Raw genomic sequence first — 22472 nt, 5'->3', positions numbered from 1 at the left:
TAAAAACCGGTATAGGTGGCATGAGATTTCACTCGTTGCCTTTAACAATCAATTGGTTAAAGGTTGTGCTGGAGTGGCACTTTTGAGCTGGACTGGCAGTCGTTCGTTTGTATGATCGTGTTAAACCTATTTATAGTTCAATCCAACATCTTGAAACAGAGTTTATCACACAAGCATGTGTTTGATCTCAAAGTTCAAGCTAAAAAATGTTCCTATAGAGCAGAACTGAGATGGTTGATGACTTTTCCCCTTGACGAGAGAATTATGAAAGTGAAATTACTTAAACACAAATTTAGGAATTGTAGGCGAGGCTCTTGGAGCATTTTAGCTCAGAGATGCTAAACACATGTTGGCAGCTATTGCCAGCAAAAACAGTGCAGCGATTTGGTTTCTGTTAAAAATTAATGAATAAAACACAACATTTTGGCTCTACAATTCAATCCCATATCTGAGAAAACCTGGGTAGTCCATTTTACTGTACTATTCACTCTTGATTTTGGTAACGACAATGTTCAAGGAAAGGGTGACAAATCATGAGTGGATACTTTCCTTTGACTTGGATGACATCTTGGAGATTATAGCTTAAGCTACTAACTCGCGAGCAAAGGGTCCAGATGGACTATCCAACGCAATGTTTAAGGCTTATCCACCAGAATGGGCCCATATCCTGGAAACTTTGTTTCTTAGAATCCTCAACATGTTTCAGTTCATGACTCATTGTTGCAGAACATTCATTGTGAGTATATATTATTTCCAACGCTATGTAAACGCACAAATAATTCAACAGAGCATTCTAATGAACAGGCTGATTTTCTTTCTTTTTACAATTTTACCATTTCTGCATCTTCTATCCTCACATTCTGGGTTCACACATAAACCCTTTTTGTAGAAATCTGCAGGTGACAAAAGTATTTTAAAAAAGGGGGAGAGTTATTATCTCAAATTACTGTTATTTATTTTCAATGTGGTATGTATCTCTGATGAGATTATAATGACATTTTCTGGTGAGATTACTACCTCAGTATCCTCTTCATCATTGTCCTATAATGGTAAATCCCCTGTGTACAAATGACAGGGGCTACCATTAATCTTGTAGCATATAATGAATATATGTTTGAATGATGCTGATAACTTAAGAACGGCGCTTCTCATCTTAAAGTTTAAAATTTAAAAATACCTTAGTGTCACGTCTTTATCATGACTTTCATCCTTTCATCCTGGAACAAAGATTGTTTCTTAATTTTAATCTCAAGAATTAGAAATAAATTAGTTCTTCAATCTGAAAAACATTCAACATATTTGTTAAATCAAAAATGTTGTCAAAGAACTATTTTTTTTCTTGTCAGATTTAATTTAAAAAGAGAGCGTGTCTAGAATTTTCAACACTAGGGTAAGTCATTCAGTGTTAGAGGACCCTCAAACCTTCTGTGTTATAGAGATTCAGTTTGAACCCCACTTCATGCCTGTTGATAAAGGTATACCTGTTACTAACCGTATTGTTGATCTAATTTACTTAAAATTGTCACGTATTGTCAAAAAACCTACAATACTGAACTAGTTACCATAATCACGGCACATTCCGTCATGTATTTGCCAGTATTTCCACCTCCCAAGAGTTTTCTCGTTTGAACAAACTCAGTATTTTATGTCCCTAGCTAACCAATTGTTGTCAAGGATGAATTCACACACCTAGACCAGCAATCTCATTCGGCTGCTGTATCAACCAATCAGCTGTCTTTGAGGGAGATCACATACTGTCGAGCACGGCGAAACTGGATGCGTGCAAATGAAATCAAGCTGTAGGGGTACACATATTGGTAATAACAATGTACTAAAACAGACCGAGAGAGGTTTTGGTAGAAGGGGAACAATATCTGAGCCCCTCTAACACATTCTGATCCATAATAGTGGAATGACTAGACCGGTACTCTCAACCAGTCCTTGTATGAACTTGACAGCCATTTCTAGAGGAATAATCTATGAACTAGAACATTTGCTGACCATTAGCTGCTTAATCATTGCCAATCAGGGGAGTGGCAAATGGAGTAGCAGCAGAGAAGTGCCGCCCGCCCTGGGATTAAGGGCCCGAAAGGTATTTGCACCAAAAACGGCAGTGCTAAACCTCGGAACAGAATCGATGAGGAGGTGAATCCTTGTGGCACACGTGGGTGAAGTCTGAAGATCGGGGAGGACCTGTGGAGAAGTGAACAGAATGAGCTCCGGAATGGCTGGGAGGAGGAGCTCAGGCTGAAAGTAATGGACCGGTAGGTTGGGATGCAGAGAGAGGGGCACAGGGGCCTGGAACCGGGGCTGGAATAGCTCCACAGTCCTCTGCATGGAGATGGAGTCTCCCTCTCTGCTCCCCCTCCTGGAATCAGAGGCCTGAATCCTGAAGCTTGGTTCCATTCACAGTGCTTTGAGGGCGTGAGACTTGGCGACAACAGAAAGTTTACCTGCAGAAGCAAAAACGGAGCACGCCCTCTCAGAGTCAGACTCCTGTCAGTGTCTGTGACTTCCTAACACATCTATCCCCGCCTGGGAGTGGAACTATAGAACCAGAGACTGCAGTATCTCTGCATCATATCAACAACCACAGCCAGCTATGGATTACCACCTACCGCTAGCTGACACACTACACTAGCAGCCAGACACTAGCACCAACGAGGGGTCAGGTCTACTAATAACAACCACCCATACTTACAGTGGGGTGGGTACTGTAAGGAAGGCATGATATCAAACAGTGAGGACACACAATTGATCACAGTTCAGTGGTGTTTATTGAACTTCAGTGGGTTGGATGAACGCCTATCTAACTCTAAATCTAAGGATGGGAGCAAACTACAACCATCAAAGTAAAAATAACACAGTCCTAGTGGAGTCTTGTCAAATAAAAAGGGCCTATACTGATAAACCTATTGCCAATCCCTTCTTCTAAATACAAATGGTGTGGGAAAATGTTGTACACAAAAGAAAGAGTGTTCACAAAATAATATGTCAGGACAGCCAGACAATTAGCTTCCCTTCTCCACGTTTTCAACACGGGGCAAGGTGGCGCACTCGAGCTTAGCCCAGATTCTAGCTTCTCCAGCACGAGGATGCAGTTCAGGATATAAACCAGGGCCTTCTGCAACAAAGTATTTTTCCCAATAAAGTCTCTCATTCGTAGAATGCCTTGGATACAAAACACAACATCAAAGTTCCTTTCTCTTCAGAAGTCTCACGCTTGCGAAGTCTCGGCTGCACTGTATACCCTGGGTCTACGTCAGCCGGGCTCAGACCCCTTTGATACACCAATTCACAATAGGTCTCCCTCGATTGGGCTCAGACCTTGCACTCTCAATTGCTCCTTATTTCACAGATTGATAAATTCACAATAGGTCTCACTCAGCCGGGCTCAGACCTTGATGCATTTATTCATAATCAAAGAGTTTCGATCATGTGATGGATTTTACTTATACCCTTGCAGGACCACTTGATTTCTATTCTTCATTTTCACATTCACATATTACAGTTCCTTTTGCCACTTATTTGTGGGATACATCAGTCAGAGACCTTCGATTGGGCACACACACGGTGCAGGACCACTCTGCTATTTATTTTATCATAGTTCGCGTTAAATGTTCAAACAATTCATCAGCCGTCTGGCCTTAACCCCCGTCTTTCATCAAACGTTTAATGTTCCCTCTTTCATGTAACAACGTTCCTGCTTACAACCTTCGCTTCAACACAGACAGGCCTCGTACAGTTTCCTTCAACTCACCGGCTGTGTTGATTTCTCTGTTTGCAGCTTTTATCTCTGAGCCAAGGACAATACCACGACGGCTGCTGCTCCTCCCCGACTCGGTTATTCATGTAGGATGGCCCCGGATAGCTCAGACACGCAATGCAGGATTCTTCGGTTTCCCTTTTTGGCCTTAAACGTGCTGCTTTCAAGTTCCTAGAATGATCACTCGTCAAAAAGGTCAAGGGTATCTCCTTCCTTTCTCGGTCTGCCATCTCTCTCCATCAGCTCAGCTGCTGCCTGGGAAGAAGTGCTCCTTTGTGTGCTTTGCCTCGCTCCAGTGTGCTCTCTTACTTTGCCTTTTATCCATGTGGGGAAGTTCAATTGAAGTCAGGTGTGTGTTATCAAAGGTAATTGCCTGACTCTGCCTGACCATGGTAGTGAGACAGGTCAGGTGCATTGCTCGGGTACTAGTCTATTTCCTCCCAGAGCGGGCAGTCTGTGTAGCAGTGTTCGTGTCGGGAAGGGGAGGGCGTTAAAGTTGCACGGTATCCTACCAGGTAGGAGGGGTTAAATCAAATCAAAACCATACTGGATGAAGCAGAAAATGATGAACTGATAAATCACTGCTCAAAAAACTTCTTGATGAATGCACATCCATCAATTCCAATTATATATATATTACCGAAAGTGCACAAGAATTTAACCAATCCGCCAGGGAGACCCATCATTGCAGCTAATAACAGTGTGCTGGAACCTTTAGCACAATATATAGACCGAGCAATCCAACCCCTAAATCACAAATTTAAAACCTACATAAAAGACACCAATGACTTCTTGAACAAATTAAATTTAATTGAAATAAATGAAGAGCAAGACATCCTGTTCACAATGGACGTCGTAAGTCTGTATACGAACATCACCCATGAAGGTGGACTAGAAGCCATGGAATGGCTACTGCTGAAACCTGATTTAGATTGCAGAGCTGATAAATTGTTCATCCTCAAATTACTGAAGATCGTATTACAGAACAACTTCTTCATGTTCGAAGAGAAATACTTTATACAAATATCAGGAACATCGATGGGGGCCTCAATGGCCCCAAGCTATGCAACCACATACATGGCTTATCTGGAAGAAACCAATATCTTCAATGATGAAAGATGGACTCGACAACTAAAATGTATTTACAGATTCATAGATGACATATTTGGGATTTGGAGCGGTACACATGAAGAATTGGAAGCCTTCTTTCAACATCTGAACCAGATGGCACCAAGGATCAAATTAACAACTAAAACAAGTAAAGAAACAATAGAATTTCTTGATGTACAAATATACAAGAAAAGAGGGAAATTGGAGACCACCATGTACACGAAGGAAACAGACAGAAACAGCATACTGCACGCCAGCAGTTTTCACCCAAAAGAAACTGTAGAAAGTATACCATTCAGCCAATTCTTAAGATACAGAAGAATCATCTCGGAAGAAGCTGAATACAATAAAAAAAATCACAAGATCTGAAACAAAAATTCGAGAAATGAGGCTATCAAGCAACCAACATAACGACAAGTGCAGAGAAAGTCAGAACAATCAGCAGGGAAGATGCTTTAAAACACAAGACCAAGAAAAAAGTTGATAATCTGGTATATGTCACCACCTTTTCACAACAGAGTTCCAAGATTAAAAAAATTATCAAAAAGAATTGGACAACTCTCAAATTGGATCCTGTGATGAAACGACTCTTTCCTGAATCCCCACTCTTTGCCTATAACAAAGGGAGATCAATCAAAGATCAGTTAATAAAGGCAGACTTTTCAGCAACAAGGGAAACACAGAAAAATCATAAAGGGACGATTCCTTATCACAATTGTAACAATTGCAACAATTTAATCAAAGGCAACACTATCACTCATCCTCACAAAGGATATAAGATAAACCTCCAACATTCTTCGACACGTGACTCGAAAAATGTAATATACGGCATAAAATGCCCATGTGGGTTAGATTATATAGGGATGACAATGAGAAAAGCGAAAACAAGATGGGCAGAACATAAGTCAAATTTAAGAACAGGGACTCTCAAATCGCCAGTGACACAACACTTTAAACAAGAGAAACACAACATTGCCCAGATGAGTTTTATCATTTTGGAACAAGTGAAAGCCCCAAGACGGGGAGGCATTTTAAACAAAATGTTGCTTCAAAGGGAAACTTACTGGATCGGAAAATTGAATTCCATGCAACCCAACGGCATGAATGCAGATTGGGATCTCAGTTTTTTTCTATAACAACTGAATTGATGAAGAAGTGGCAGTTATCTCCCTGCTATGATGATTGAACATGAGACCAACATTTACACCCAAACGCATTGAAATGAAGCAATGGTCTGAACTTTCTAAGGCCATCATTGTAACATAAGGCATCTCATATTTGAAGACGCCATCTAGTCAAAAAAGAACAGTGAAATTCACCAACATGAGTTTATTTACACCTGGTTTGAATAACCATATGAATCCAACCGATGACCACCATTAAGGCCGTGCACGCACCATTATGGACAGCCTGTATAAAGATCCTGATATTCAACAGTAAAAATTACAATATTGGGTAAATGTTATTTCAAAATGTCATTTGAAACAACAGGTTATGTATATAAATAAACATGCATGTAGCACCAAATTCACTGGTTTTCAAGATATATGCGTTTGAAGTGTAGAGATTTCAACACGATCACACAGTAAGCAAGGACACATCAAGATGGCGCCCATTAAAAACGAGCAGCAAGTCACCTCATTGAATTCTACTACCTTACAGTTACCATAACAACCAAACAGAACGGCATTGCCGAACTATAGTGGAACGCTGTGAACACACGGAGACACTGAGCAGTGGATTACGGAGAAGGATAGAAGCAAGACGAGCTCAACGATCGGCGAGCAGCTGACTGAATTCACATAGCGGCTGCGGTACGCCAACGAGAACACGCACGGCACGGAAATTCAAGCACAGAGGTGAGCATACGAGTCATACGCGCTCTAACCTTTACCCAGCCTCAAAACTAAAATAATCAGGGTTTTGACACTGGGACCCAACGCTTTCACACAAGCGACTGATCCCGGTGCAAAACCCACACCAGAATGCCTCGTAAAAAAGACTGATTTGAGTGAAAACAATTCCATATTGTTTTCTTCACAGACTTAACCAAAAGACCCTTCGTTCCACGCTAAGGAAAGATAAACCACTAGGAATCCACCGGCTATTTACAAATGTGGAAGGTGTTTGGCAGAACACTGCATCTCGAGTATCAGTGAAGCTGAAGGTCAGAGTTATTTTGAATTAAAATCTTTAGAAGAATATTTTAAGTAATAAGGAACACAGAGTGAAACATGATACTGATCAGAACTCTTCTCCTCTTAAATTCTAGAAATTTGTTAATCACAACTTATGATTTGATCGCACCTGATGAAGGGCTGGAATAGCCCGAAACGTGTTGTGCATTAAAAATCAACATAAAAGCACTTAAAATTGAAAGAAAGGAAGCCACACATTTGGATTACCACCATCAGAACAAATTAGGGAATTAAACCACAAAAAGAGACACATATGTGGGCCACCAATCATAGGAAACTATGGACTAATCATGAAAACCTGAGTGGTCAACTCTCTTATTATATTTTGTTTGCATGTTGTAAAGAATTATACCTGGGATTTCAAAACCAAGAAAGAATTGTTTATTTATTTATGCAATGAAACAGGTACCATGTACACAGAAAATTGCAATGTCTAATTGCGAGTAATAGAGAAATTCTGGTTTGGAAATGTATTTTGTTTTGTAACATTAAAAAATTTACCAAACTATACAAGAGTACACCATAATTGAAAGGTAATATTCAAATTTGCATATTGATATGCACAAGAGTGTGCACGGAGACAAGGTCAGTCTTGTGTTGAGCGAGCCTGCCTGTTTAGATTAGATTCTGTAGCCCAGAATCAGTCTCTGTCAGCACCTAAATTGTATCTAAAAACTGGACAATAACCTTTTCTTGAATACTCTTACAAGTTCACGTCAACAAGATCGATCATTAATCAGGAGTGCTCCTCTACACCCACATTACCACTGCCCCACCAAGACAAATCATTGCCAAACTGTTAAATTACTGTGATCGAGATGTAATCTTCCAAGCAGCAAAAAAGAAGGGAACTCTGGAGTATAACAGGGAAAGGATTGCAATATACCCCGCCATTACCAAAGCGGTACAAAACACGCGGCAATCCTTTGACGTGGTGCGCAGGAAGCTGGGGGAGAAAGAAATGAAGTATGCCACAATTTATCCAGCAACACTCAGTCTGTGTCCCTCAGAGGGTTAGGTTCTTCACGCGCCCTACTGATGCATCGGACTGGACAGAGACAATCGGCTCGCAGCAATGGATAAAGCAGAGGGGGCAAAACAAAAATGCAGGAACAGAAACTGCCCCCACAGGGAGAAGGGAAAAGGAGTTGGAAGTCAGGAAACGGCAGATAAGCAAGGCAGACTGCAAAGAATTGTCATTGATGTGGGCCTAGGAGAGGGGTGGAGTGGGGAGGGGGAGAATGAGAGCAACATCGGTGAATAAGCAACAGACTCAAGTGGGTAAAATTCAAGACTTTGGGCAGAGCAGCCAGCAGGCATAGCCCCCCTTGCAAATCTTGAGGCCCCTATTATGGGTTTGGGACAAGCGATAGTTGTTTTGGGGTCAACAGATGCTTCAAATTGGTGGGGAACTGTAGAATGGGGAGGTGGATTTGTTCGAGGTGTCAAGGGGCAGGGAGGGAGAGAATATGGGTAGTTAGACATGCACAAATGCAGTTCGGTATACATCTTGACTCTCCAGGACTGAAATCTCTGCACTGGCTCCCAGTGGCTGCGAGGATTAAGTTCAAAACCCTCTGCATCGTCCACAAGGCCTTCTGGGGCCTGGAGCCTCAATACCTTCTCTCTCTTCCTAAATATCTTCCTTCTCGTGCTCTTCGCTCATCCGCCTCCAACTCCCTCAGGGTCAGTCGCTTCTCCAAGCAACAAGTTGGTGGTAGATCTCTCTCTTCGGCTGGGGCCTCCCTCTTGAACAGCCTCCCTGCCTCCCTGAAACTTGAGGAGAACCATCTGCAGTTCCAGAAGCACCTTAAAACCTTCCACTTTGCTTCTGCTTTCTCTCCCTCTCTCCCCTGCTGAATTCTTGGCTGATACTGAGACTGCACTGGTTACCTGGCCACCATTCTGTTCTTGGGCCCAAGTCCTGCCAATTGTACGCCTGCACTGCCTCCCTGGCAACCTCTGCACCTGGGGACTGTTTTCTGTATCCCTACAGTCCCCCCACCAGCACTTATGTCTGCACTCACCCTGCACTTGCCACCAGCTGGCTGTTTTTTATTTATCTTGTTTATTTTATTATCCCATGTACTGCACTTTTCCCCTCCCCCCGCACTTTTTCCCCTTTCCCTCTCACCTTGCACTTGCGCGATCTGAATGACACCTGGACTAGTAAGATCGTTGTCTGTCTTCCTTCTGTTCACCCTCCCTTGCCTCGTTCGCCTAGAAACACTTGTGTATAGGCGCGTTATAAATGCAATATCATATCATACATGAGACTAAAACACGCTGTAGAAGTTCAATTTGGAGGGGAATTGGACTTCCCAGAACACCCCCGCCCCGGAGATTAATCTATTCACAGAGAAAATAGAGGGGAAAGGGATAACGACAATATGAGAATGCATTACTTACCGTAAAAGCATTTCTGATGGTTGTATCTGCTTAGATTCACATGCTGTGCATAGGTCCGACATCCAGTGGTCACTGCGGAGTATTGCATTTTGTTTTTCGTAGTCGAAAAAGGGGATGTCGACAAGGCGTGTCTGAAACACTATCCCTATAGTGACGTGCGTTGTACCCACAATCCCTCACGCGTCGAGGTCCCTCTGTTTGTATTTTTCTGCCCTGAGGGAGCCTTCTAGACGTGAGTGAGTACAGAAAAGAGAGAGATATATAAAGGAAGTCTATGTTCCTTCCATCCGAGCGGGGAGGAAGGGTGGGCGCATGTGAATCTAAGCAGATACAACCATCAGAAATGCTTTTACGGTAAGTAATGCATTCTCTTCTGATGTTTGTTAATCTGCTTAGAATCACATGCTGTGCATAGACTAGCGAGCAGTACCCGGAGTTGGCGGTGGGTTATGAGAAGGAACAGTAGAGAAAAGGTGTCGTAATACTGCCTGCCCCACCTGGGAGTCAGATCTAGAGTGTGTATCTAGACAGTAGTGTTTTGTAAAGGTGTGCACAGAACTCCAGGTAGCCGCTTTGCAGATGGACTCAAGGGGAACATTTGCAATGAATGCTATGGATGCCCCCGTGCCTCGAGTAGAGTGTGCTCTTGGCCTAAAGGGCAGTTCTCTCTTAGCAAGAGTATAGCAGAGAGTGATGCATTGAACAATCCATCTAGAAATAGTGGATTTTGAAACCGCATCTCCTTCTCTTCCTGCTGCCACCGAGACGAAGAACTGATTAGTCTTCCTCAGTGGTCTGGTTCTTTCCATGTAGAACATGACCGCTCTGCGTACATCTAGTGTGTGCAGAGTCCTTTCTCCCAAATTGGAAGGATTTTGAAAGAACGTTGGTAGTTCTATAGATTGGTTTACGTGGAATTTAGAAATACATTTCGAAGCAAACCTAGGGTGAGTGCGTAGAACCACCTTATCTCTGTGAACTGTAACGAAGGGGTCTAGAATAGAAAGAGCCTGAAGTTCACTTACTCTCCTGATGGAGGTGATAGCTATTAAAAAAGCAGTCTTAAGAGTGAGGTGTTTAAGAGATGCTTTGTGCATGGGTTCGAATGGAGAGCCCATGAGTCTGGTAAGTACCACATTAAGGTCCCATCTGGGAGCTGGGTCAGCTATCGGGGGTGTATTCTCTTTACTCCCTCCATGAAGGCCTTAATAACAGGGATCCTCCACCACGACACCTTGAGTTGGGAAGTGGTGTATGCAGAAAGTGCTGCTAGGTGGACTTTAATGGAGTTAAACACTAGACCTGAATCCAATAGGTGGGTCAGGTATAGGACCACATGTGTGGGAGAGCAGTCAATAGGGTTGATGCTCTTACTCCTGCACCAGATGACAAATCTTTTCCACTTGCTAGAATAGCAGTGGCGAGTGTTCGGTTTTCTGGCTTCTTTGAGGATGTCCATGCATCTTTGCGGGAGTTGTAGATGTCCGAACTCTATGATCTCAGGAGCCAAGCTGCTAAGTTCATGTTCTGGGGGCATGGATGCAGAGTCCTGCCCTTGTCCTGAGACAGCATGTTGTACGGGCAGGGGAGTTTTACTGGGGGAGATAGAGACATCTCCATCAAGTGAGCAAACCATGGTTGTCGTGCCCACATTGGGGCCACTAGTATCATGGTCACTTGTTCCTGGTGCATCTTGTGCACCACTCTGTTGAGAAGGGGAGTCGGGGGAAAAGCGTAAACAAATTTCCCTGACCATTGCATCGACAGACCGTTCCCCTTGGATTGGTTCTGGGGATACCTGGAGGCGTAACTTAGGCATTGTGAGTTCTCCAGGGTTGCGAACAGGTCTATATCTGGGAATCCCCATTGTGTGAAGACGTCGAAGACGATGTCTTCGTGCAGGCGCCATTCGTACTCTTCGGGCAGGGGGAAATCTCTGCTGAGTCTGTCTGCCAGCAGATTGAGTTCCCCGGGTACATGTAGTGACAGTAGGAACATGTCCTGTTTGAGAGCCCACTTCCATATATTCTGGGCCAGTTTGGACAGGCCTGGAGAGTGGGTGCCCCCCTGCTTGTTGATGTAGTACATGGCTGTAGTGCTGTCTGTAAGGACCATTACTGTCCTGCCTTGTAGGTGTTCTTGGAAGGCTTTTAGCGCCTTGAACACCGCTAGTAGCTCCAGTAGATTGATGTGTTTGGATGCTACGTTCGGAGTCCACACTCCGTGAGCAGTCTGATGGGATAGGTGCGCCCCCCATCCAGTGAGGGATGCGTCTGTGGTTAGAGTGGCTTCCGCCGCGGGTGTGGCAAAGGGTTTCCCTTTCCCCATGTTTTCCTTTGTCCACCACCGTAGCGAGAGAACCAAGGCCTGCGAGACCACCACTAGATCCTCCCATAGTCCGCTGGCCTGACACCACTGGCTGTTGAGCCACTCTTGCATTGGGCGCATGCGCAGGCGCGCGTGAGGTACCAAATAAATACAGGACGCCATCATTCCTAGCAAGCGCATTGCTTTGCGTACCGTCACCTCTTGCCCGGTTACATATTGAGGGATCTGAAACAGCATGTTTTGGACCCTCTCTTTGGAGGGGAAGACGAGGCCGTCCCTTGTTTGAATTAGAGCCCCTAGGAATTGTTTGATTTGACTGGGGTCTAAACTGGACTTCTTTTCGTTGATGGAGAAGCCCAACTGGAACAAAAGGTCTACCGTCTTTTGGGTATTGGAGAAGCATGTTTCGTAAGAATCCCCTGTTATGAGCCAGTCGTCGAGGTAAGGGTAAACTGGGATGGACAACCTGCGCAGGTGGGCCGCTGCCACTGCCAGCACCTTCGTGAATACCCTTGGTGCTGATGCTATACCAAAGGGTAGCACTTTGAACTGGTAGTGTTTGCCCTCTATCATGAACCTTAGGTATTTTCTGTGCGCTGGCAACATTAAAATATGAAAGTATGCATCTTTCATGTCCAATGTTGTTATGTAATCTCCCTGAGAAAGCAGTGGGATCACTTCCTGTAAGGTTACCATACGAAACTTTTGGGGTTTGATAAACTTGTTCGCTGGGCGCAGATCTAATACAGGGCGCATGGTTAGATCCTTTTTGGGTACAAGGAAGTACACTGAATAAATACCTTCCGTTACCTGAGATAGAGGCACAACCTCTATGGCTCCTTTTTCCAGCAGTTGTTGTACTTCTTGGAGAAGGATGGCAAGATGTTCCGGTGTCATGCGACGTCCCCTCGGGGGTCTGTAGGATGGGGAACTGTTGAATTCGATACAGTATCCGTGGGCTACGATGGAAAGTACCCAACGGTCTGACGTTATCTCCTCCCATGCAGGAAGAAAGGATGTTATCCGGCCCCCGACCGGTGTTGCATGGGAGGGGACGCGAATCTTCGCGTCACTTGGAGTTATTGGGGGCTTGGGAGCCTCTGGGGGTGGATCCCCGACCTCTCCCCTTACCCCGGCGTTGGCCTCTTTGGCTGTACTGCCCACTATTGGTCTGGTAATTGGTGGCAGGGTATTGTTGATGTTGACTTTGTTGTTGTTGCTGGCGTTGGCCACGAAAAAAGCGTTTGTTGCCATAGCCGCGTCTGGTAGTGGACCTAGAGATCTGGTCAAGAGTCTTGATAGTATCGAACTCTTTTTTAGCCATCTCTAGAGCTTCATCCACCGCTTTTCCGAAGAGGTTAGAGTCTTCGACAGGTTTATTTATTAAAGACGCCTGTGTCTCCGGTTTAAAGCCTGAGTTGCGCAGCCATACATGGCGTTTTAGGAGTATTCCCTGCACCAGGGAACGTCCCGCTGTTTCTGCCGCGTCCAGAGAGTTTTTTACAATGCTCTGGTTCACCTGGGTTCCTTCGCCAATAGTTGAAAGTAGGCGTGTACGTAAAGGCTCCGGTGCTTCCTCTGCGTCCTTGCGCAGTTTGGTCCACTGCGCGTCTGCATAGCTAGCAAGCAAGGAATTGTTGTTCGCAATTCTTGCTGAGAAGGCAGCCGAGGAAGTTACTCTCTTTGCAAGGGCATATAGCCTCTTGCCCTCCTTGTCAGGGGGTGCCTCACTGGTGGAAAGTGGTACCCCTGCCCTCTTTCTAGTATTAGATACTACTAGGGAATCCGGTATGGAATGTCCCCTAATGTAGAGCGGGTCTGAGGGTGAAGGAGTGAAAAGTTTTTCAATTCTCGGATTGACCCCTCTGATCAATGCGGGAGTGGACAGTGAAGGGATGATTCTTCTCTTCACTGAAGCGAGGAGGGGAATGGTCTGGCTGACCGGGGGTTTCTCTTTAATAACTCTTTCTACAAAGTCCAATTCTGGAGAGAGCTCCCCAGTGTCCAGTTCGAAATGCGCTGCTGCTCTGCGCAACAGTGCATTGAAAGTGGGCTGATCGTCAATTGGAGACGTGTTCCTAACCGGAGAATTGTCCGGAGGAGTTAGGTTTAGGACATCAGTGTCGGAATACACTGATGGGGATTGCCAGGGGTGCGAAGGTCCTTCTTCTGGGTTTTCTCTGAAGCCTTCTTCTATAATGTCTGGTCTGTCTTCCAGACATTCCTCCTGGTTCTGTCCTTCTTCATTGTCCATGAAATCATCTTCTTCCTCCAAGTATAGTTCCTCCCCAGTGAGGTCGTATACCTTATGGAAGTCTGAGGCTGTGTCCTGCTGGGGATCGACTAGCCTCGGATTTTTGGCCCTGGGGTCCTCCTGAGGCCCTTCTCTAGTCCTCTTGTGAGTTTGAGAGGTCTGGGTACTAATAAACCTTTCCATCCTCTCCATACAGAGGTGGAGTCTTTCCATGGTTTCATGGGGTACCCCAGAGCGGTCTGGCGTGGGAAAAATAGAGTCATCTAGCTGGAAATGGCTCGACCTCTCCCAAAGCGTCGAGGAAAGTGTCCCGTCGCCCTCCGAAAAACCTTCAGGTGTGCCGGGTGACCCCCTGATTGAAGGGGGTAGTCCCTGCCTTTCTTTTGGCTTTTTCGGCGTGTCTTTCGACTTATGCGTAACGCTCGACGTGTTCTTCGGCGTACGCTTCTGGGCGTCGGCTACAGCGATCCTCGCCAAGCTATCGGCGACTCGTTTGTCGGCGACTCGTTTGTCGGCAGAAGCTTGCGTTTTCGACGCTATGGGTGTCGAACGCTCTACGGCGGTCTGCGCCTTCTGTTGATGCGCGCCGGCCGATGGTTTGGGGCGGCACCCTTATTTGCCGAAAGCCCAGTCGCTGGTCGCGGCTGCGGTTGCGAGAGGGGCTTCGAACCCGAACGGTCCGAGGAGTCCGCCGGTGGAACCTGCGTCTCCTTGGGCGCCGAAGCTCTTTTCGTCTTAGATGAAGAAGAGCTGTGGGTTGTGTGCTTATGTGAGTCTTTGTGTGCGTCAGTGTCGCCGGGGTGTTCATCCCGATAAGCAGGGCGTGAGCCGAGCCCGTCGGGGCCGGGGACAGACGACGAAGCGCGCAAGCGCTCTTTAGAGGGGGTTTCGACTTCCGTAGCGGAGGTCGTGTTATCGCGTTCCTCGTCACTGTCGGTGGTAGCAGCGGCGGGTGAACCTTCGGCCTTTGACATCGCGTAGGCCGCCCACCTTTTAACCCTACGGTCTTTTAGAGTTTTAGGCTTAAGAAGCCGACAAGCCGCGCAACCTTCCTCCTTGTGATCGAGGGGCAAGCAGCGGTTACACCGTGAATGCTTGTCCTTCCAAGTAAATTTGCCTTTGCAAAGCGGGCAAAACCTAAAGGGTGTCCTCTCCATAGCCGAGGCAATAAATCGCGATAAGCACCCCAAGGGAAAGGAAGGGGAAAGGGAAAGGCATTCTCAGAAAGACCCAAAGATGTCCCACGACCCCACTCTCCCTACTGTATATGGCCTGCGAGGCCAGGCCACGTGTTCGGCAGCGCCGAAGGATTTCCTCCGCTCGACCCTCCGTCGAAGATTTTGCTCGGCGGAGAACAGCTACAACTGTGTCGAGGGAGGGTTTATTAATATTATGAGAAAAAAACGACCAAAGGTCGAGGGTTGCAATGTCTCTCGAGGAGCTCCGCGTGAAAGCGACCAGGAGCTGGGCGGAAAAAAACAATCTGAGGGACCTCGACGCGTGAGGGATTGTGGGTACAACGCACGTCACTATAGGGATAGTGTTTCAGACACGCCTTGTCGACGTCCCCTTTTCGACTACGAAAAACAAAATGCAATACTCCACAGTGACCACTGGATGTCGGACCTATGCACAGCATGTGATTCTAAGCAGATTAACAAACATCAGAAATCAATATATACATAAAAACACATGCCCCTCTCCCCCATGACACACCTGAAAGGGAGATGGGAAAGAGACCGTGGAACAATAGAGGAGGAAAAATGCATAGTGGCTTCAAGAGAGGTTAATGTATCACCCAGGGTGAGGCTCATACAATACAACATTCTGCACAGTGTGTACCATTCCAGAGATAGACTGCATAACATGGGTAGAGTAACGGATGACCTGTGTCTCAAATGTTTGAAGGGAATGTTAATGTTAAAGGATATTTGTACCGCACACTATCACCACCGGTGAGGTCCCCTGGCACTCTGGCGGATCTGAAAAGGAAATGGGGTAGGGGTGAGTTAGTGGGGCCGAGCTGGATAAGTGCAAGAGAGCAGTGATGTGCTGTTGGCAGCTTCAGTTCGGTTAACACTGTTAGGAACATTCCTAAAATGATGTTACAGCATATAAGAGGGGAGTTTGAAGGAAGTAGAGTGAAGAGACAGTGATACACATACCATTGATGGTGGTAAAAAGGGACCTAGTGGCAAAATGGGAGACCTAGGAAATTCCCACTTTGGGAACATGACAGATTAGAATGGACCATTGCAGCAGAATGGAGCAGATCACGTACAGGAATAGTGGGGGGGAGGGGAATGAGGATGCGTCAGAAGATATGGGTGAAATGCAACATGGATGCCTGAGAGAAGGGGCACATCGGTACACAATACTACAGCACGGGGGAGGCAGGGGATAGAGGGCAAGCGAAGGAAGGGGTAAAATGAGGCAGAGTATGGAGGAATGGGACAATAATGATAATGATGTGTTATTTATATAGCGCCTTAATCTAAAGTGCTTTACAGAGCACATATTTACATACAGGGGGCCTCATTACGACCCTGGCGGAAAGGGGTTTACGCCAGCGCTAACAGCGCCGACCCCTTCCGCCTTACTACGAGGTCCCTTACCGCCATGGCGATTTTAACGCCTGCTTTTTGCAGGCGGTAAAATCCATGGCGCTAAGGGACCATGGAGTTAATTACGCGCGTAATTAACGCCTTCCCCACACCCATTATGCCCTATGGGGCAAGAATGGGAATGGGGAAGGGTAAAATGGGGATTGGGGACTTACCGCCCCGCCAAGGTCGGGATGGGGCGGTAAGTCCGCCAACCACCATGGCGGAGTTGGCAGCTTAGCGCCATGGACCATGGTGCTAATAGCACCATGGTCCTCCGCCAGGGTCGTAATGAGGCCCAGTATCACCAAACCGAAATTGGTACTCATTTATCGACCTCGGAAGGATGAAAGGCTGAGTTGGACGAATGGTCGACACTAACAAAAATGTGTATTTGGGCAAGGGTATAATGAATAATGTTGGAATATGGAAAAAAACCTAATAAAAATGGATTCATAAAAAATAATCATTGCCAATCAGTAATTCATGTGTGTTAGGTTTATGATTTTAAGAGTTATTGAGAGGGAACCACTACAGGTGTTATATGTAAGATATTGTATGATCTTTAATATAATAATCAGAAATATAATGTGTCTATTGTTTGTTTAAATATATTTTTAAGGGAAACATTATGAAGCAGAGAGAGAGCCTCCTTAGTACATTTGAGCATCTGAAGCAGTTTCTGGAGAAGGAGAAACAGCAGCTGCTCAGCAGACTGGAGAAGGAGCAAGAGGAGAAGATGAAGAAGATTCAGGAGAAACTGACCCGAATGGAGGACCAGCAAAGCACCCACAGGGACCTGATCACAGAGCTGGAGAGGAAGTGCCAGCAACAGGACGTGGATCTACTGAAGGTGAGAGGGGATAAGAAACCTATAGAACTAGAGCAGCAATCCACCCGCAGGGGCCTGATCCCAGAGATAGTACAGAGGTATCAGCAGCAGGACAGGGAGCTACTGAAGGTGAGACAGGAATCTATAGACCTGTAGGAGCAGCAAAGCACCCACAGGGACCTGATCACAGAGCTGGAGAGCAAGTGCCAGCAGCAGGATGTGGATCTACTCAAGGTGAGAGGGGATCAGAAACCTATAGAACTAGAGCAGAAATCCACCCACAGGGGCCCGATCCCAGAGATAGAACAGAGGTGTCAGCAGCAGGATGTGGATCTACTGAAGGTGAGAGGGGATCATAAACCTATAGAACTAGGGCAGCAATCCACCCACAGGGGCCTGATCCCAAAGATAGAACAGCGGTATTAGTAGGAGGACAGGGAGCTACTGAAGGTGAGACAGGAATCTATAGACCGGTAGGAGCAGGGATCCACTGCTAGGGACCTGATCACAGAGCTGGAGAGGAAGTGTTAGCAAGGTGAGAGGGGATCAGAAACCTATAGAACTAGAGCAGCAATCCACTGACTGAGGCCTGATGCAAGAGCTGGAAGTGTTAGCAACAGGACATGGCTCTACTGAAGGCGAGACAGGAAGCTGTAGACCTGTATGAGCAGCGATCCACCCACAGGGGCCTGATCCCAGAGATAGAACAGAGGTATCAGCAGCAGGACAGGGAGTAACTACAAATCCCCCTTGTAGCCAAAGGTACAGAGAAATGAAACCTGTAAATGGTGGCCTACATGAACTGCCTTTCCCTTCTATAAAGAAGCAGTATGAAGCATTTGTAAAAATGTTTAAGCAAAATAGTTCTAAAGTCAAAAATAGTAAATTACCATTTACATCTAACTTTGCTGTTTGAGACTCCAAGTATCGTAATCCCAAGAGTACTGTGATGAAGAAGAGGGCTGTAGAACAATGCAGACCTGAAGGTTGTGGAATTAGGCTTAAGAGCACACCTGAGGGAGTCTGAGAGGCTTAAAAAGCTCCCTCAGGTGCAGGCCATTAGTCGTGGTTGTGGCTGGAGGGGCAGTAGCAGTTGTTGCAGCTGCAGAAGCAACTGGGGCAGGAGAAAGTGGCAGAGGAAAGCATGTTGCTGTCAGAATCCACAGAAGTGGGAGGAAAGAAAGGACACAAGGATTATTCCAGTTACTAGTCCTGAATTGGTCCTTTTCCTCCAAAGTCTGGATTGCAGAGGTTGCGCTACCGGAAGCTTATGATTTGAAAGATTTCCCCCATGTGAACCTGATTTTAGAGATTTTGCAGCAGGAAGCGTGCAGCAGACCGTGCCTGTAGGCTGGCATGCTCCAGGGCGGCCTGGTGAGCCGAACTCCGTGCCTGTTTGGTGGAACCGAAGGCAGCTTGCTGAGAGAAGTGGAAACCACTGTAGTTGAAGTCCAGCAGCCTGTGACAGGGGCCCGAGAAGCCGGCGAGTGTTTCTGCGTGTTCGCAAGCCTTCAGGCATTGTCAAGCAGGCAACAGTAACCAGTTGCTTTCACTCGTGAGGGAGTGAAATTGACTGAAGCTGACCGGAGCGTGTCAGACAATGGAGTGCAACAATTGTAGCACTCACGTATAGACGAATACGCTGTGGAAGGAGGTTTTTAAAATTATAAATTATAAAAACAGCTTTAACAAAGTTAATAATGGTTGCATGTGCCCAAAAGGGATTTTAACACAAAGAGCAAGCCTGAGTAAAGTCACAATAACATTGTATCCTGTGAAAACGAGTGTTAAACCTCAATATTGTGACCCAAAGAAAACAAACCAGCATTACAATAAGCCGAGAGTTGGACAAGCATTGCCCTCAGCCAAAAGAAGCTAAAGTAAAGGTTTATTTTAGAATAACTGTACCTAGCAGAGGAAAAGAGGCTAATATAACATCTTTAAAGGTAGAGCTTGTAAATTAATGACTATGGCGTGAAGGGAACAGCAACTATTCATGAACTAACACTGTAAAAGCCAATAGAGGTTGCATTGAAAGTACTTGGTTTGTGGCTTAACAAAAAGACAAGAGTGGTTGAAAAGTGGCCCTATAAGAAAGTTGATGTTCAGGAGATAAAGAGTCATTTATTTATTTATAATGCACCAGTAACTCGCGAGTCTCGGGCGCAGAAAGAAGTACACAGAGTACGAACAGAAAGAAAAAACACGGTACATGACGAACAGTGTAGGAGCTGAAAGAACATTTGGTGTGGGAGTTAGTTGAAGATGTGGGTCTTCACCAGTTTGCGGAAACGCAGATAGTTGGCTTCCTTTCATATATTGGTGGGCAGATTATTCCATAGCCCCGCCGTAATGGTGGGGAAGGATTTCCCTAGGCCCAATTTACGCTTGTGGGTAGCTACTGAGATCAGACCTTGGTCTGATGATCTGAGCAAGCTGTTGGGTGCATATGGATGTATTTTGGTTTTTACGTACTCAAGTGCTTTCCCGTGGATGCATCTGTGCGCCAGTGTTAGGGCCTTAAACTGAATTCTATTTTCAATTTTGAGCCAGTGTAGCTCTTTCCTGGAGTCGTTGATGTGGTCAAATTTGGTTTTGTTCTTAATGATCCTTACAGCATTGTTTTGTATGATCTGGTATACTTGGAGGCATTTTTTATTGGATCCTAACATCAATGCATTGCTATAGTCTAGGCGCAAAAGTATGGTCGCTCTGGCCACAGTGGCACAGTTGCCCTCCGAAAGGTATGGCCTGATGGCTTTGAGAAGTCTGAGATGGTATGTACAGGTTTTCTTTATATATTGGGCCTGCACCTCGGCACCCAGGGATGCCTCCAGCATCATGCCTAAGGTTTTGACTTTGTCCAATACCGGAATTTGGGTGTTTTCTATCTGGAATGCACAGTATTTAGGGGGAAGGATGGCTCTGGCTTGATGGGATCCGAATACCATTAACTCAGTCTTTTTGCCGTTCAAGCACATCCAGTTTGTGTCCATCCATATTTCTATAATGGAATAGACCTTAAGCAGTTGCTCGTTATCTTTCTTGTGGTCTCCGCTGAGTACTATCACCAGCTGAGTATCATCAGCATGGTTGGTGAAAAAAATGATTAGGTGGTCTAATACGTGACAGAGGAAACACAGATACAAGTTGAATAGTAACAGGGACATACTGACCCCTTGTGGAAAACCACAAAGAATTTCCTTTTCTATGGAGAATTTGTCTCCCCAGTGTACCCGTGAGATTCTGTTTTTTAGGAAAGACATTATCCATAATGAACTAATGCTTGAAATGCTAGATAAACATGCCCCCATGAAGGACAAAATCATCAAAGACCTGCCAAATCGCCACAAATGGTTCTGCCCTGCTTTAGCTGAGCTGAAAACCAGTAAAAGAAAGGCAGAACACGCCTGACTTGATGATAAATCTGATGAAAACCTGCTGGCTTGGAAACTCATCGAAAAGCAGTACAAGAGAACGATTATTGAGTCTAAGAAAACCTTCTACGACAACCAAATAAATGAATCTGGAGATAAGACCAAAGAACTCTTCTGGCTATTTAGAACATGGGAGAAACCTATCGTCTGCAACCCTCAAATCAAACCCTACTGCTGACGACTGTAATAGAGTCCAGAAAGCTTTTGCTGAGAGGCTCCTGAAGGCTCAAAATAAAATTAAGCAAGAGATACAAACATCCTTACTGTCAGACCCCACACCTAATCACACCCAACCCAAAATAGCCACCTGCACTGACTCGTCTAAAGATCGGACCAGTCGGAATCCTGTAGTAGCTGGTCAAGCTGACTGACCCATTGACTTCGAGTTCAAAGAACCCTCCCTAACCGATATGTTGGGTTTGCTTAAAACCATGCATCCCACTAACTGCCCGGGTGAACTTCTTCCTTCAAAATTTATTCTAGAGCATCAAGACTTGTTTGCTCCCTTCCTCTGCCAGTTTGTCAGCTCCTACTTTCGCACTGGCACAATCCCGCAATCCATTAAAAATGTAGCCGTCACCCCTTTGTTGAAAAAGGCATGGCTGGACCCACTGGATGCCGCTAATTTAAGGCCCATTACGGACACCCTTTTTTTCCTCAAACTCGTTGACAAGGTAGCTACTGTACAATTGCAATCCTATGTACTAGACACCGGAAATTGCATGCAAAGCAATCCGGGTTTCTGAGTTTCCACGGCACCAACTGCATTGTTGGATCTGCACTCACATGCTGTCCAAATTAGAATTTAGTAAGTCTGGGCTGTTGATGTTGTTACATCTATCAGTAGCTTTCGACTTGCTAGACCATAAAATCCTGCTTAACAGGATGTCCACCGCCGGCAGACTATCTAAAAATGCCACTAAATGGCTTGGATCCTTCTTGAAAAATCGCCAGTCGCGGGTCTATTGGAGTGATTGTTCCTCCGAGCCACAGACCACGATATGTGGAGTCCCGCAGGGGGCTTGTCTCTCACCCCTGCTGTTCAATCTTTACATCTTCCCCCTGTGTGGTGAATTAGAATCCTTGGGGATCTTCTTTTGAAACTACGCTGATGACTTCCAACTGGTGATGAATATCACCGGGAACTATGATACTGACCAGCTTACCCTAGCAGCAGCTTACCAGGTCATAAAACAATGGATGTCCTCAAATTGGCTCTGCCTTAACGTGGCCAAGACAGAGCTAATGCTCTTCGGCCCTCGCCCCTCTTCGGTCCTAATTTAGTTTGGGCCTGTCGAGGGTCCTCATAATAGTAGAAAGATGGAAAAGATGGTCCAGACAGAAGTGGAAGTGGAAGTCCTGGTATAAAGTTACCCGGGCAGAAGTGGAAGTGGAATTCCTGGTATAAAGGGACCCAGGCAGAAGTGGAAGAAGTCCTTGTATAAAGTGACCCAGGCAGATGTTGACGTGGAAGTCCTGGTATAAAGTGACCCAGACAGAAGAGGAAGTGGAAGTCCTGGTATAAAGTGTCCCAG

General features: G+C 45.6%; 1 protein-coding gene across 2 annotated transcripts in view; it reads left to right on the top strand.

Annotated features, from left to right (window-relative positions):
* LOC138521873 (E3 ubiquitin-protein ligase TRIM39-like) overlaps window positions 1–22472 on the top strand; it is a 64307-nt gene that overhangs the window by 27680 nt on the left and 14155 nt on the right. For both annotated transcript variants that reach the window (XM_069635027.1, XM_069635026.1), the window contains one exon: window positions 17291–17521. In XM_069635027.1, the coding sequence (XP_069491128.1) occupies window positions 17291–17521 (231 nt within the window). The remainder of the gene's footprint in view (window positions 1–17290; window positions 17522–22472) is intronic.

This window comes from Ambystoma mexicanum, chromosome 13 (genome assembly GCF_040938575.1).
Source record: "Ambystoma mexicanum isolate Mex_15411 chromosome 13, UKY_AmexF1_1, whole genome shotgun sequence".
Taxonomy (NCBI): domain Eukaryota; kingdom Metazoa; phylum Chordata; class Amphibia; order Caudata; family Ambystomatidae; genus Ambystoma; species Ambystoma mexicanum.
The sequence above is the reverse complement of the archived record's forward strand: the minus strand, read 5'-3'. Positions and strand labels throughout refer to the sequence as shown.